Source organism: Schistocerca serialis, chromosome 1, assembly GCF_023864345.2.
Source record: "Schistocerca serialis cubense isolate TAMUIC-IGC-003099 chromosome 1, iqSchSeri2.2, whole genome shotgun sequence".
In the NCBI taxonomy this organism is placed as follows: Eukaryota; Metazoa; Arthropoda; class Insecta; order Orthoptera; family Acrididae; genus Schistocerca; species Schistocerca serialis.
Window position 1 is genome coordinate 783,830,103 of NC_064638.1, and position 14,344 is coordinate 783,844,446.

The window sequence follows — 14,344 nt, forward strand, 5'->3', positions numbered from 1 at the left end:
GGTAAGACAGAGATTTAGGAACCAGGTTTTAAATTGTAAGACATTTCCAGGGGCAGATGTGGACTCTGACCACAATCTATTGGTTATGACCTGTAGATTAAAACTGAAGAAACTGCAAAAAGGTGGGAATTTAAGGAGATGGGACCTGGATAAACTAAAAGAACCGGAGGTTGTACAGAGATTCAGGGAGAGCATAAGGGAGCAATTGACAGGAATGGGGGAAATAAATACAGTAGAAGAAGAATGGGTAGCTTTGAGGGATGAAGTAGTGAAGGCAGCAGAGGATCAAGTAGGTAAAAAGACGAGGGCTAGTAGAAATCCTTGGGTAACAGAAGAAATATTGAATTTAATTGATGAAAGGAGAAAATATAAAAATGCAGTAAGTGAAACAGGCAAAAAGGAATACAAACGTCTCAAAAATGAGATTGACAGGAAGTGCAAAATGGCTAAGCAGGGATGGCTAGAGGACAAATGTAAGGATGTGGAGGCCTATCTCACTAGGGGTAAGATAGATACCGCCTACAGGAAAATTAAAGAGACCTTTGGAGATAAGAGAACGACTTGTATGAATATCAAGAGCTCAGATGGAAACAAGAGCTCAGATGGAAACCCAGTTCTAAGCAAAGAAGGGAAAGCAGAAAGGTGGAAGGAGTATATAGAGGGTCTATACAAGGGCGATGTACTTGAGGACAATATTATGGAAATGGAAGAGGATGTAGATGAAGATGAAATGGGAGATATGATACTGCGTGAAGAGTTTGACAGAGCACTGGAAGACCTGAGTCGAAACAAGGCCCCCGGAGTAGACAATATTCCATTGGAACTACTGACGGCCGTGGGAGAGCCAGTCCTGACAAAACTCTACCATCTGATGAGCAAGATGTATGAAACAGGCGAAATACCCTCAGACTTCAAGAAGAATATAATAATTCCAATCCCAAAGAAAGCAGGTGTTGACAGATGTGAAAATTACCGAACTATCAGCTTAATAAGTCACAGCTGCAAAATACTAACATGAATTCTTTACAGACGAATGGAAAAACTGGTAGAGGCCAACCTCGGGGAAGATCAGTTTGGATTCCGTAGAAACACTGGAACACGTGAGGCAATACTGACCTTACGACTTCTCTTAGAAGAAAGATTAAGGAAAGGCAAACCTACGTTTCTAGCATTTGTAGACTTAGAGAAAGCTTTTGACAATGTTGACTGGAATACTCTCTTTCAAATTCTAAAGGTGGCAGGGGTAAAATACAGGGAGCGAAAGGCTATTTACAATTTGTACAGAAACCAGATGGCAGTTATAAGAGTCGAGGGACATGAAAGGGAAGCAGTGGTTGGGAGGGGAGTAAGACAGGGTTGTAGCCTCTCCCCGATGTTGTTCAATCCGTATATTGAGCAAGCAGTAAAGGAAACAAAAGAAAAATTCGGAGTAGGTATTGAAATTCATGGAGAAGAAATAAAAACTTTGAGGTTCGCCGATGACATTGTAATTCTGTCAGAGACAGCAAAGGACTTGGAAGAGCAGTTGAACGGAATGGATAGCGTCTTGAAAGGAGGACATAAGATGAACATCAACAAAAGCGAAAAGAGGATAATGGAATGTAGTCGAATTAAGTCGGGTGATGCTGAGGGAATTAGATTAGGAAATGAGGCACTTAAAGTAGTAAAGGAGTTTTGCTATTTGGGGAGCAAAATAACTGATGATGGTCGAAGTAGAGAGGATATAAAATGTAGGCTGGCAATGGCAAGGAAAGCGTTTCTGAAGAAGAGAAATTTGTTAACATCCAGTATTGATTTAAGTGTCAGGAAGTCATTTCTGAAAGTATTCGTATGGAGTGTAGCCATGTATGGAAGTGAAACATGGACGATAAATAGTTTGGACAAGAAGAGAATAGAAGCTTTCGAAATGTGGTGCTACAGAAGAATGCTGAAGATTAGATGGGTAGATCACGTAACTAATGAGGAAGTATTGAATAGGATTGGGGAGAAGAGAAGTTTGTGGCACAACTTGACCAGAAGAAGGGATCGGTTGGTAGGACATGTTCTGAGGCATCAAGGGATCACCAATTTAGTATTGGAGGGCAGCGTGGAGGGTAAAAATCGTAGAGGGAGACCAAGAGATGAATACACTAAGCAGATTCAGAAGGATGTAGGTTGCAGTAGGTACTGGGAGATGAAAAAGCTTGCACAGAATAGAGTAGCATGGAGAGCTGCATCAAACCAGTCTCAGGACTGAAGACCACAACAACAACAACATATCAACTGTACCAAACCTCCCAAGCCCTCGAAGCATGGTTCTCCATCAACTTTTGTGCATAACTATGTTGAGGACCAATGTAAGGCTATGGACAGACTCAGTCACGCTGCTGCTCCAACCTCCATTTACTGGACGATGTCGCATTCTATGCAGAAGCACATAGATTCTGAACATAGTAGTGAAGCTCATTTATGCCTTCTAAGAGGCATCACCTACCATGTTGCCCAATGTCAAGCAGATTCAATACCCCAAATCCCGTCACCACCATCACAACCGGTTGACAGAGAACCAACGGAGCGCACAACCTGGTCCAGATGACGTGCACATTCTGGTCTGCTACAAAGACTGATGCTCCACTTCAACGAATGGGGCTGATTTAGCAACTGCTATATACGTCAATCATCATCGTTGCGCACGTGAACACTGTTCGCACCATCTAGCGACATTGCTGCAGTGAAGTAGTATAGTGTTTGTGAAGTTCTGTCATACGTTTGCAAATGAACCATGGCTGAGTTCTGTGTTTGCCACCAGGGGCACTGTGTTGTCCTATGTTTTATACATTTCTGTTTATTCTTTGGAGTGCTAATTTTGAAACGTCCAATGTATTTTCAGAATACATAACTAACCATTATTTTAAGTATGGGAGCTTCAGGTACAACTATCCCATCATCTCCAACCAAATGTTGCAGATTTAGTTTCGCAGTTTTTACCACTAAGCACAGCACAGATCAGGCTTTCACAAGGTGATGCTCCTAAGGTTTGTACTGATCAGAAATATGGAATGTTATGAAATTTTGTTTTCCCCAGAAGTCTAAACTTTACAAGTTTTTAATACAATGCATTTTATTTCTAAATATCACTATAGTAACTTACAATCACTTTCATGACAGTCTGTACAAACCAGCTCCTTCAACACCAAGCAAGTTACAGTTTTGCTTGCTGTTAATTTGAGCGATGGTAAGCATTTGGAATAGAGGTTACTTTACTCTTCTTACTAATCGAAAACAAGAGATGGAGCACACTGGTCACTTTGTCAGCATACAAGGCCAAAGTAGGTAGTAGTCCAAAAATTATTTCAATTTTGTGGTTGGAAAACTTACTATTCACTAATAACTTTTCCTTACCACATGACTGTAACTACTAACAAGGGAACCTCCCTATCGCACCCCCCTCAGAATTAGTTATAAGTTGGTACAGTGGATAGGCCTTGAAAAACTGAAGACAGATCAATCGAGAAAAGAGGAAGAAGTTGTGTGGAACTATGAAAAAATAAGCAAAACATACAAACTGAGTAGTCCATGAGCAAGATATGCAACATCAAGGTGGGTGTTAACCCCAGAGTGCCGTGGTCCCGTGGTTAGCGTGTGCAGCTGCGAAACGAGAGGTCGTTGGTTCAAGTCTCCCTCGAGTGAAAATTTTAATTTTTTATTTTCAGACAATTATCAAAGTTCAAGCACTCACATATAATCAACTTCGCTCTCCAAAATTCCAGGACATGTTCAGATTTGCTTGGACATATGCAGTATTTGACGGTCTACACACGGAAAAATTTGAAAACGTTAAAAACATGTTTTGACAGAGCACAGGCAAAACTGTGCGACTGTGAAACTGTTGCATTCATTTGTTGCAGTTTATGTGACAAACTTTTATGTTTTCACACTTTTTTGGGACTGATTATCACATCCACAAGAAAACCTAAATCGGGCAAGGTAGAAGAATCTTTTTACCCATTCACCAAGTGTACAAGTTAGGTGGGTCGACAACATATTCCTGTCATGTGACGCACAAGCTGTCACCAGTGTCGTATAGAATATATCAGACGTGTTTTCCTGTGGAGGAATCGGTTGACCTATGACCTTGCAATCAAATGTTTTCGGTTTCCATTGGAGAGGCACGTCCTTTCAGCTACTAATCACACGGTTTTGCGATCCGGTCACAAAACACAGACACTAAACTTTGCAAAAATAAAGAAAGTAAACTTTTCACTCGAGGAACGACTTGAACCAAGGACCTCTTGTTCCGCAGTTACTCATGCTAACCACGGGACCACGCCGCTCCTGAGCTCACACTCTCCTAGATGTTGCCTATCTTGCACATGGACTACTCAGTTTGTGTATTTTGCTTAGTTTTTTCATAGTTCCACACAACTTCTTCCTGTTTTTTCGATTGATCTGTGTTCAGTTTTTCAAGGCCTATCCACTGTACCAACTTATAACTAAATCTGAGGGGGGTGTGATGGGGAGGTCCCCTTGTAATAAGCAATCACAGTGGACAGTTTTAATGTTTTGAGTAATGTTGCTAATGTAGGATAATTATTTGAAGCTCAGATGTGCATAGCATCAATTTGTGCTTAAACTCTGTGGAAGTAAAAATTTTCAATAGGTATCCCCACTCGTACAATTGTAGTTGGTGGCGACTTAATCTGCCCTCGATATATTGGTGAAAAGTTTATGGTACGGATAAACTGTTGTCCAACGCTGTACTAAATGCTTTCTCCAAAAATTATTTTGAGCTATTTTTTCAGGAACCCATACAAAGTGTAAATGGTTGTGAAAATGTATTTTAAGCTCTTAGCAATAAACAATACTGAGCAAATAGAGACAATACAAGAGTGTCATAGCAGCACAACTGAATACTGTAACATTCAAATCAAAAATAGACACAGAATATAACTATTTAAAACAGCAGATAAAAACTTTCCCAAGAGACAGTCTCTATTCCCTCCAAGATGCATGCATAACCCAGGTATGTGTTCAATTTCAAGAAATATTGTTGATGGTAATTGGTAGTTTCATACCACGTAAATTAATGAAAGACAGAAAAGACCCTTCATCGTATACAAAACAAATCAGGATACTGTTGTGGAAGCCACAAATAAATCATGCTGCATTTAAAACAATGCAAAATCTCCAAGATTGGTGACATTTCATAGAAGCTCACTACAATGAAGCTCTGGCTCCAAAATTGGCAGAAAATCGAAGAGACTCTGGTAATATGTAAAGTATACCAGAGACAAGACAGAATTAATATCTTCACTGTGTGATAGCAAATATTACTGATGGCAGTGCCACTACAGAGGAGTTACTGAATATAGTTTTCCGAAATTCATTCAGCAAAGAAGATGCAGTAAATAATCCAGAATTTGAATCAAGAACAGCTGCCATTGTGTGCAACTAACAAAGAGATACCCTCAGCGTAGCAATGCAACTTAAGTCGCTATATAAAGCCTAGTCTTTCAGTCCAGATTGTATACCAATTAGGTTTCTTTTGGAGTATGCTGATATGAAATAGGTCCATTTTTAACAATTATATACAACCACGCACTGTACGAAAGAGCCATGCCTAAAAACTGGAAAGTTGCACAGGTCACACCCATCTATACTAATAATAAATCTGTAAAGCTATTGCGTTTGTCTGTCTGAACATGCAAATCTCTGACGTAACTAGACAAATTATCACGGGGTTTTCGCAGGTAAACTGAGTAGAGCTTGGGTCACTGTAGAGGCCTTATTTCATCAAAAACAGATCATGGAAAATAGGTGCCATAACTGAAAATTTTATCCATACTAATATTATAAATGCAAAAGCAACTGTCTGTTACTTTTTATAAATAGCCCGCTGACTTGATTTCAATGAAATCTGGTATGGAAATAGCTTGAACACTGAGGAAGAACACAGGTTACTTAAAGTGTGTAGTTCAAGATACATATTAATTTGAAGAATATGATGTGATTAAGGTAAAAATACTTAGTCTTTGAAAAAAAAAAACTACTTATTCTTTCACTTTTGATCTTTATTATATTTGTTAAAATGCTTTTATTGGCCGATATGCGCTATGTGACACGATTCAAAGTAATAATCATAATGCTTCTACAATCTTCAATGTATTTGATATACAGTTTTCGAACATCGTGAAGTACCTCAAAGAAAATGATCTATTGACACACAGCCTGCAGAAAATACAGTTCTTGTGATACACAACTAGCTGTATTTACACACAACAGAATGAATACCATTTACAGCAGATCTCAAGTTGATTCCATATTTCTGTACATCCAGAAGGCTTTTGGTACCATTCATCACAAGCAGCTTCTAATCAAATTGCGTGCCTGCAGATCATCGTCTCAGTTGTGCGACTGAATTTATGATGTTCTGTCAGACGGGTCACAGCTAATGGTAATTGACTGGAAGCCACCGAGTGAAGCAAAAGTGATATCTCTTATTCCTAAGGAGCAGGGATAGGCCATCAACTGTTCCTACCTACATACATGATTTAAGGGGCAATCTGAACAACCCTCTTAGATTGCTTGCAAAGGATGCTGTCACTTACCATCTAGTTAAATTGTCAGAAGATCGATACACATTACAAAATGATTTAGACAAGATATGTGAATGGTGCAAAAAGTGGCAACTGACTCTGGAAAAGTAGTGTGATGCCATTCACATGAGTACTAAATAAATTCCATTTAATTTCAGTTACACAATGAATCATACAAATTTAAAGCTTTTTGATTCAACTAAATACCAAAGATTTTAACTATGAACAACTAAAGCTTCAAGCATCACATAGAAAATGTTGTGGGGAAGGTGAACTGAAGAGTTTTATTAGCAAATACTTAGAAAACGCAACAAATATACTAAAGAGACCACCGACACTATGCTTGTCCCTCCTGTTCTGGCGTATTGCTGTGCAATGTAGGATTCTTACCAGATAGCATTGACAGAGAACAAAAAGTTAAAAGACCGGCAGCTCATTTTGCATTACGGCGAAGTAGGGGAGAGGTCATGATTAAAACACAGGCATTTTTCACTTCACGAAATTTGAATCACCAACTTTCTCCTCTGGGTGCAAAAGTATTTTGTCAAATCTTATCTACATAAGAAATATGACTGTCATAATAAAAATAAGAGAAGTCAGAGCTCGCATAGAAAGGTTTAGGGGTTTATTTTTGCACACTTGCTATTTGACAGTGGAACTGCTGAAAAATAGTATAAAGTGGTTCTATAACTACCTGCCAAGCATGTACGTGTGAATTACAGAGCACATTACACAACTGAGGCAAAATTATATTTATATATGTCACTTACTTGGAATTTGATTCACCAGCTTTAACAGGTTTCTTCTTTCCCTTCTTAAGATATTCTTTCAGCTTTTCTGCTCTGTCCAAGTATTGTAGACATTTTGCACGAATACTCTCTTTTGCCTTTTCACCTTGTGCTTCATCTGAAATGAAATTTTATCTATTCTCATAAATTCGGTTTAAGATGCTCGCTCTTTGGGAGGGGACAAGAGTGAGAGGGAAGGGGGAGATACATGACATGTCTAACTTAGTAAGTAAAATAAGAATAAAACATGTCTCAGTTCCACACACTCAAAATGCATGAACTGCTAACCTGGCTCTATACCTAATTAACATGCAGACTATCTACTATTCACTATTTGACATTAGTTATACTACAATCAATCACATATACTATCTTAAATTGAACATCAGAGTGATGAAAATCTCCTCATTCTGATTTCTCTAAGGTACTGTCTGATAAAGTGTGGTTTCAGTTACCTGAGACTGCAATTGTGTGTGTGTGTGTGTGTGTGTGTGTGTGTGTGTGTGTGTGTGTGTGTGTGTGTGTGTGTGTGTGAGAGAGAGAGAGAGAGAGAGAGAGAGAGAGATATGTTGATGAAGGCCTTAATGGCCAAAAGTTATAATTGTGAGAGTCTTTTTGTTGTGCCGATCTGTGACTCCCTATCTGCGACTCAGCATCTCCACTATATGGTGAGTAGCAACTTTCCTTCTCATAATATTGTTAAATCTTCATTAGCTAATTCATATCCTATGAAGCAGAACATCACAACATTCTGATGTACGTGATAAATTCAGGGTGTTACTTGGAAACATTAAATACAAATTCCAAAGACAATATGCTTTTAAATTTGTGGACAAGAATAAAAATGCTCTACTGGCATATTGAAATATCAATTGTTTAATTGCAGAACTCCAAAATTGTAAATATTTTTAAACTGTTGAATTTCAAATTATGGTTCTTGAAAGTGTGAACATCAAGATTATCTTCTTAAATCAGTAATGGTTGACAGAAGAGTGTATGTAAGCAAATAAAAAATTTAATTTTATGGCAGCTAGTTTTTGTAGAAGCTACAGACCTCGCAGACACCTCCATCCATGTTGATGCCACAATAAGTTATAAAGAGTAATAGTATAAGGAATGGCATTCTGGTCCGAGATGCTAGAGATGACGGTCATATGTGTGGAGGCATGCTTCCTTGTGTTTATGCTTCTCTTTCTTTTCCTGACAAAGATTGTGGCCAAAAGCTAATGTGAAAGTCTCTCTTAATAGTACCTGTCTGCAACCTAACGTGTCATCTTTGTGGTAAGCAGCAATCTATCTTTTCATACATTGATAAGTTATAAAGAGAATACATAAATTACTGAAGAAGGTGTCTATGAGAGTTTCACCGAGCTATGTAATTTGAATACAGTGATTATATCAATTTAAAAACTGTTCTTAGCTTAATATAAATATCTTCAAGAAGAGCCGTAGACAGAAAAGGCAAGAAAAAATCATCATAGCGGCAGTCTTTAAATTCAGACGTGTTGAAAATATTGACTTAATTCAGAAATTCAGATTCATTCTAAACATGGCAAAAGAAAATAACCAGTAAACTGGAATTTCATCATGTATGCTGATTACTATACATCTGTATTTGGACGAGTTGTATTGGCAGCTAAAAAACTGGTAAATAACACAGACATAAGATGAAAGCATTGTGGTCTATTGCTCATTGAGAATTAAAAGCTGAAGTAAGAGTGCAAGAGTTTGAAAATTAGATTTAAAAATAATACCTTAGTGAATCCTATTCACATATCAAATTTACTCAACTGTAACAAAAGGCTGGATGCAGACATGGCAGCATGTCAGGGTAAGACTACTAACCTAACCTAACCTAACCGCTAAATGGTAAAAATCATTCAAAAGAGTTGCAATGGATACAATGCTGCCTTAAAAAACAAAAAATTCAGCTGGTAAGATGGAACATCTACATCTGTAATCAAGGGCATATGCGATCACTTTACAAACAACTCTCTATTATAACAAACCAGTCCTTCAAGTAGCGGTGTTTCTGAAGTGAAATATGCCAGGATTAAATTGTTATTCAAAAAGAAACTGGCAGAAGATATAAGGAATTATCATCCTCTCACTCTACTATCAGTCTTGCCTAGAGTATTTAAAAAGACTGAAGCAAAAAATCTAAACATCTCTACCAATTAAAGATGTAATTTTTAAAAACCAATTTGAATGTCAATAATAAAAAAAGCATTATAAATGACATCAAAGAATTTATAGAAAAGATAAGCTCCACATTAGATAAAGGTAAATGATCACAGGAACATCATAAAAATCTGACAATAGTATTTATTTTGGTGAACAACTCCTTACATCTTTACAAATGACACACACATCCATACTCTGCAAACCATCAAGTGCATGACTGAGTTATACCAGTTAATAACACATCTTCCTGTTCATTTACAAATGGAGCACGAGAAGAATGACTTTTTGAAATGCTTCTGTGCACACTGTAGTTATCTAATTGTGCCCTCATGATCTCTATGCGAGCAACATAGAGGGTTGTAGTATATTATTAGCAATCATTTGAAGCCAGTTCCTGAAGGCTTTCTCAGGACAGTTTGTATCTATCTACATCTGCGTCTATACTCTGCAAACCACTGTGAAGTACAAGGCAGAGGGTACGTCCCACTGTACCAGTTATTAGCGTTTCTTCTCATTCCATTCACATATGTAGAGAGGGAAGAATGATTGACTTAAAGCCTGTGCAAGTGCTGCAATTATTCTAACCTTGTCACAGGTGGTTGCAGTATATTTGTAGAATCATTGTTTAATATCAGTCCTTGAAACTTTTGTTAGTACGCTTTCTTGGGATAGTTTATATTTATCCTCAAGAGTCTGCCAGTTCAGCTGTCCTCCTCTGTATACGTTCAATATCCCCTGCTAGTCCAATATAGTATGTGTTCCATACACTTGAGCAATATTCTAGAATGGGTCACACAAGTGGTTTGTAAGCAATCTCCTTTGTAGACTGATCACACTTTCACAGTATTATACCAATAAACTGAAGTGTAACACCTGCTTTACCCCACAACTGAGCATATGTGATTATTCCATTTCATACCCCCGCAAAGTATTACTCCAGGTATTTGTACGAGAAGGCTGATTCCAACTGTGACCCACTGACTTATAGTCATGGGTTACTATGTTTTTTTTGTGAAGTGCACAATGTTACATTTTTGAATATCTAAACCAAGTTGCCATCTTTCAACACTTTGAAATCCTATCAAGATCTGACTGAATATTTATGCATCCTCTTCAGACAACAACTGATTATAGATAACTGCATCATCCGCAAAAAGTCTGAGGTTACTATTAATATTTAGAGCGAGATCATTAATATACAAGAGTCCCAACACACTTTTCAGCAGCATACCAGAAGTTATTTCTGAAGATGACACTTCCTCCAAATAACATGCTGCTTTGCGCAATTAGTGTAGGCATGGTACTGAGTCAAGTGCTTTTCAGAAATCAAGAAATACTGCATCTACCTGACTGCCTTGATCCAAAGCTTTCAGTGTGTCATGTGAGAAATGTGCGAGTTGAATTTCGCATGAACGATGTTTTCGAAATCCATGCTGGTTGGAATGGAGGAGGTCATTCTTTTCAGATACCTCATTAAGGTTGAGCTCACAATATGTTCTAAGATTCTACAACAAATTGATGTCAAGGATATTACATGGTATTTTTGTGGATTACTTCCACTACCCTTCTTGTAGATGAGTGTTTGTTTTGGTTTCGTTTTGCTTTAGGGCGCAAAAAAGCAACTGGAGTCATATGCGCCCAAGTCAAAACCACAGAACATGAAGATAGAGAGGTGTCAAAAAACGACTATACGTCAGTCCTACATGATATAAGAGAAGACAGCTAAAAATAGGGACCTAGAGAAAGGGCTAAAAAAAGACACCATACAGAAACGGAGGTCCAAAACTAAAAATTAAATAGCCTTCACCATATTGCTGTGGCAGATAAAAAATAAAATACAGTCAACAGGCCACACACCATTAGCTAAAACGGACGATAACTCAGACAGCAAACCCAAGCGGGAACGTAAACGGTTAAAAAATGAGCATTCTGAAAGGGAGTGGAGGACAGTTAAAGCTTGGGCACAATGTGTACGAAGTGGTGGGGCATCACCACTTATCAAATGACAATGGATAAAAAGGCAGTGCCCCAATACACAGTCTAGTTAAAAAGACCTTCTCCTGGCGGGAGAGCTGAGAGGAGATTGTCCAAGCTGCTGGGACAGGCTTAATAAGCTGGAGCTTATTCCCATGAAGGGACGACCATTGGCAATGCCAAGGGGCACCACCCCCGACAGGCGGCAACATAGAGAGCATTGGAGGGAATAGAGGGACTAGCGGGCTGAGGTAGGAGGACTGCAGCCTTAACAGCAGCCTCGTTTCCTGGCAGACCAACATGACCAGGAACCCACAGAAACATCGCACTGGCTCCATGAAGAGTGAGCACATGACAGTTTTCCTGGGCCTGCTGCACTAAGGGATGGGCGGTGTACAGTGCACAGAGACTTTGGAGGGCATTGAGTGAGTCTGAGCAGAGGACACAATTGAAAGGGATATGTCACCGGATATAATCCATGGCCTGATACAGGACGAAGAGCTCGGCTGTAAATACTGAGTAGTGCGCCAGAAACTGATACCAAAAGACATGGGTGCCAATGACGAAGGCACACCTGACCCCACGGTCAGTATGACAGCCATCAGTGTATAGAAAGGTACTATCGCGAAGTTCCATGCGAAGGTCATGAAACTGAAGGCAATAGAGTGTGGGTGGAGTAGTGTCTTTAGGAAGCGAATAAAGGCCAAGGTTAACATGGGCTGCTTCATGAAGCCAAGACGGTGAAGGGTTCACACCCACCAGGAAAGTTGCAGGTAGTGTGAAGTTAAGCCGTCGTAACAAGTGCTGAAAGCAGACTCCAGGAGGTAACAAAGAAGAGAGTCACATCCCATAATGGCGATCAAAGGAATCATCAAAAGAGGAGGCATAGGATCGTTGGCCACACATGGCAGACAAAAGGCATGTATACCTGCTGAGGTGAAAGTCACTGCAGTAGGACAATGGTAGTTCAGCAGTTTCAGCATACAGACTCTCAACTGGGCTAGTGTAAAAGGCGCCAGTGGCCAAACAGGTGCCACGATGGTGGATAGTGTTGAGACGGCGTAAGAGGGATGGATGTGCAGACGCATAAACAAAGCACCCATAGTCGAGTTTCGAATGGACAAGGGACTGGTACATACGGAGGAGGAAGTACCATTGAGGACACATGGGACATTGAGGAACCACGTACAGTGGGCTGCCAGGTAAGACACATGGGAAGACCAAGAGAGTTTCCAGGAATTTCTTAGTTTCAATGAACGGAAGGGCAACAGGCCCAAGATGTAAAGATGGTGGGAGAAACCAATTGCATCGCCACAAATTGTAGACAGTTTTGTCAGTGGAAAAGCGAAAGCCATTGTCGACGCTCCAGGAATAAAGACGATCAAGACACCAGTGAAGACACCGCTCTGTGAGAGGTCCTTGGGCCATTATAGGGCTAAAGGCGATAGCAAAGATGATGGTGCTCAGGACAGGACACCGAGGCACACCATTTTCCTGGATAAAGGTGTCTGACAAGGCAGAACCCACACGCACCTTGAAAACTCGGTCATTTAAAAATTCCTGAAGGAAACAGGGCTGGCGGCCACAGACCCCCCCACCCCACACATATAAAGAGTACAGAGGATACCAGTTGTCCAGCAGGTGTCGTAGGACTTCTCCAAATTGAAAAACATGGCCACAGTCTGGGATTTCCACAGAAAACCATTCATGACATGGGCAAACAAAGTGATAAGAGGGTCCACTGCAGAATGCTGTGCTCCAAATCCACACTACGCATTCGTCAGTAGACTGCAAGACTCAAGCCACCATACCAGCTGAGCATGAATCATAAGTTCCATCACTTTGCAAATGCAGCTGGTCAGAGAGATGGAGCAGTAACTAGAAGGAAGGTTATTGTCTTTACTAGACTTGGGTATGGATATGATGATGGCTTCCCGCCAACGTCCAGGAAATGTGCCCTCTGCCCAGATGCAGCTGTACGTGTTAAGCAGAAAGTGCTTGCCCGCAAGAGAAAGGTGCTGCAACATCTGAATGTGGATGATGTCTGGCCATGGGTTGGAGGATCGGGATAAACAGAGCACGGTCTAGCTCCCTCCCTCATAGTAAAGGCGGCATTGTAGTACTCACAATTCGGAGAAGAGAAAGGTCTCGCCCAAGCCGCCTCCGCTCATTTGGGATGGAGGAAGGCAGGGTGATAGAAGGAAGAGCTCAAAAAGTCCGCAAAATGGTGGCCCAAAGTGTTGGAGATAGCAATAGGGTCCACGATGACACTGTCTGCTGCTGTCAGGCCGGAAATTGGGAAATGGATCTTTGTCCAGAGAGCCGTCAGAGGTTGGCCCACACGACAGAGGAAGAGGTGGAACTGTTGAAAGAGCTAATGAATGAAATCCAGCTAGCTTTTTTGCTATCCCAACGAATGCAACTACACTTTGCAAGTATCTGTTTATAATGAATGCAGTTTGCCATCATAAGATGACGGTTAAAAATGAGGAGAGCACATCTCCGAGCGCGTATTGCATCGCGGCATGCCTAAGTCCACCAAGGGGCTGCGACACAATGTGGTAAAGAGGACGTGTGAGGAATGGAAAATTCTGCAGTAGTAAGGATGACATTTATGAGATATTCCACCTGGTCATCACAACTGGGGAAATTTTTGTCTGCGAAGGTCACCAGGGAGGAGTAAAGCTGCCAGTCAGCCTTAGTAAGCTGCCATTTGGGTGTGCACGCAAATGGGATAGGAGTCAGCAAACGGATAGCACATGGTTGCTCGAGTAGGTGTCAGAAAGAACAGACCACTCAAGACGATGGGCTTGCTGGGCAGTG

General features: G+C 40.2%; 1 protein-coding gene across 3 annotated transcripts in view; it reads right to left on the minus strand.

Moving 5' to 3' along the window:
* Positions 1-14,344, minus strand: part of LOC126483569 (vacuolar protein sorting-associated protein 4) — a 167,231-nt gene that overhangs the window by 106,747 nt on the left and 46,140 nt on the right. For all 3 annotated transcript variants that reach the window (XM_050106631.1, XM_050106630.1, XM_050106632.1), the window contains exon 4: positions 7,346-7,481. In XM_050106631.1, coding sequence (XP_049962588.1) covers positions 7,346-7,481 — 136 coding nt within the window. The remainder of the gene's footprint in view (positions 1-7,345; positions 7,482-14,344) is intronic.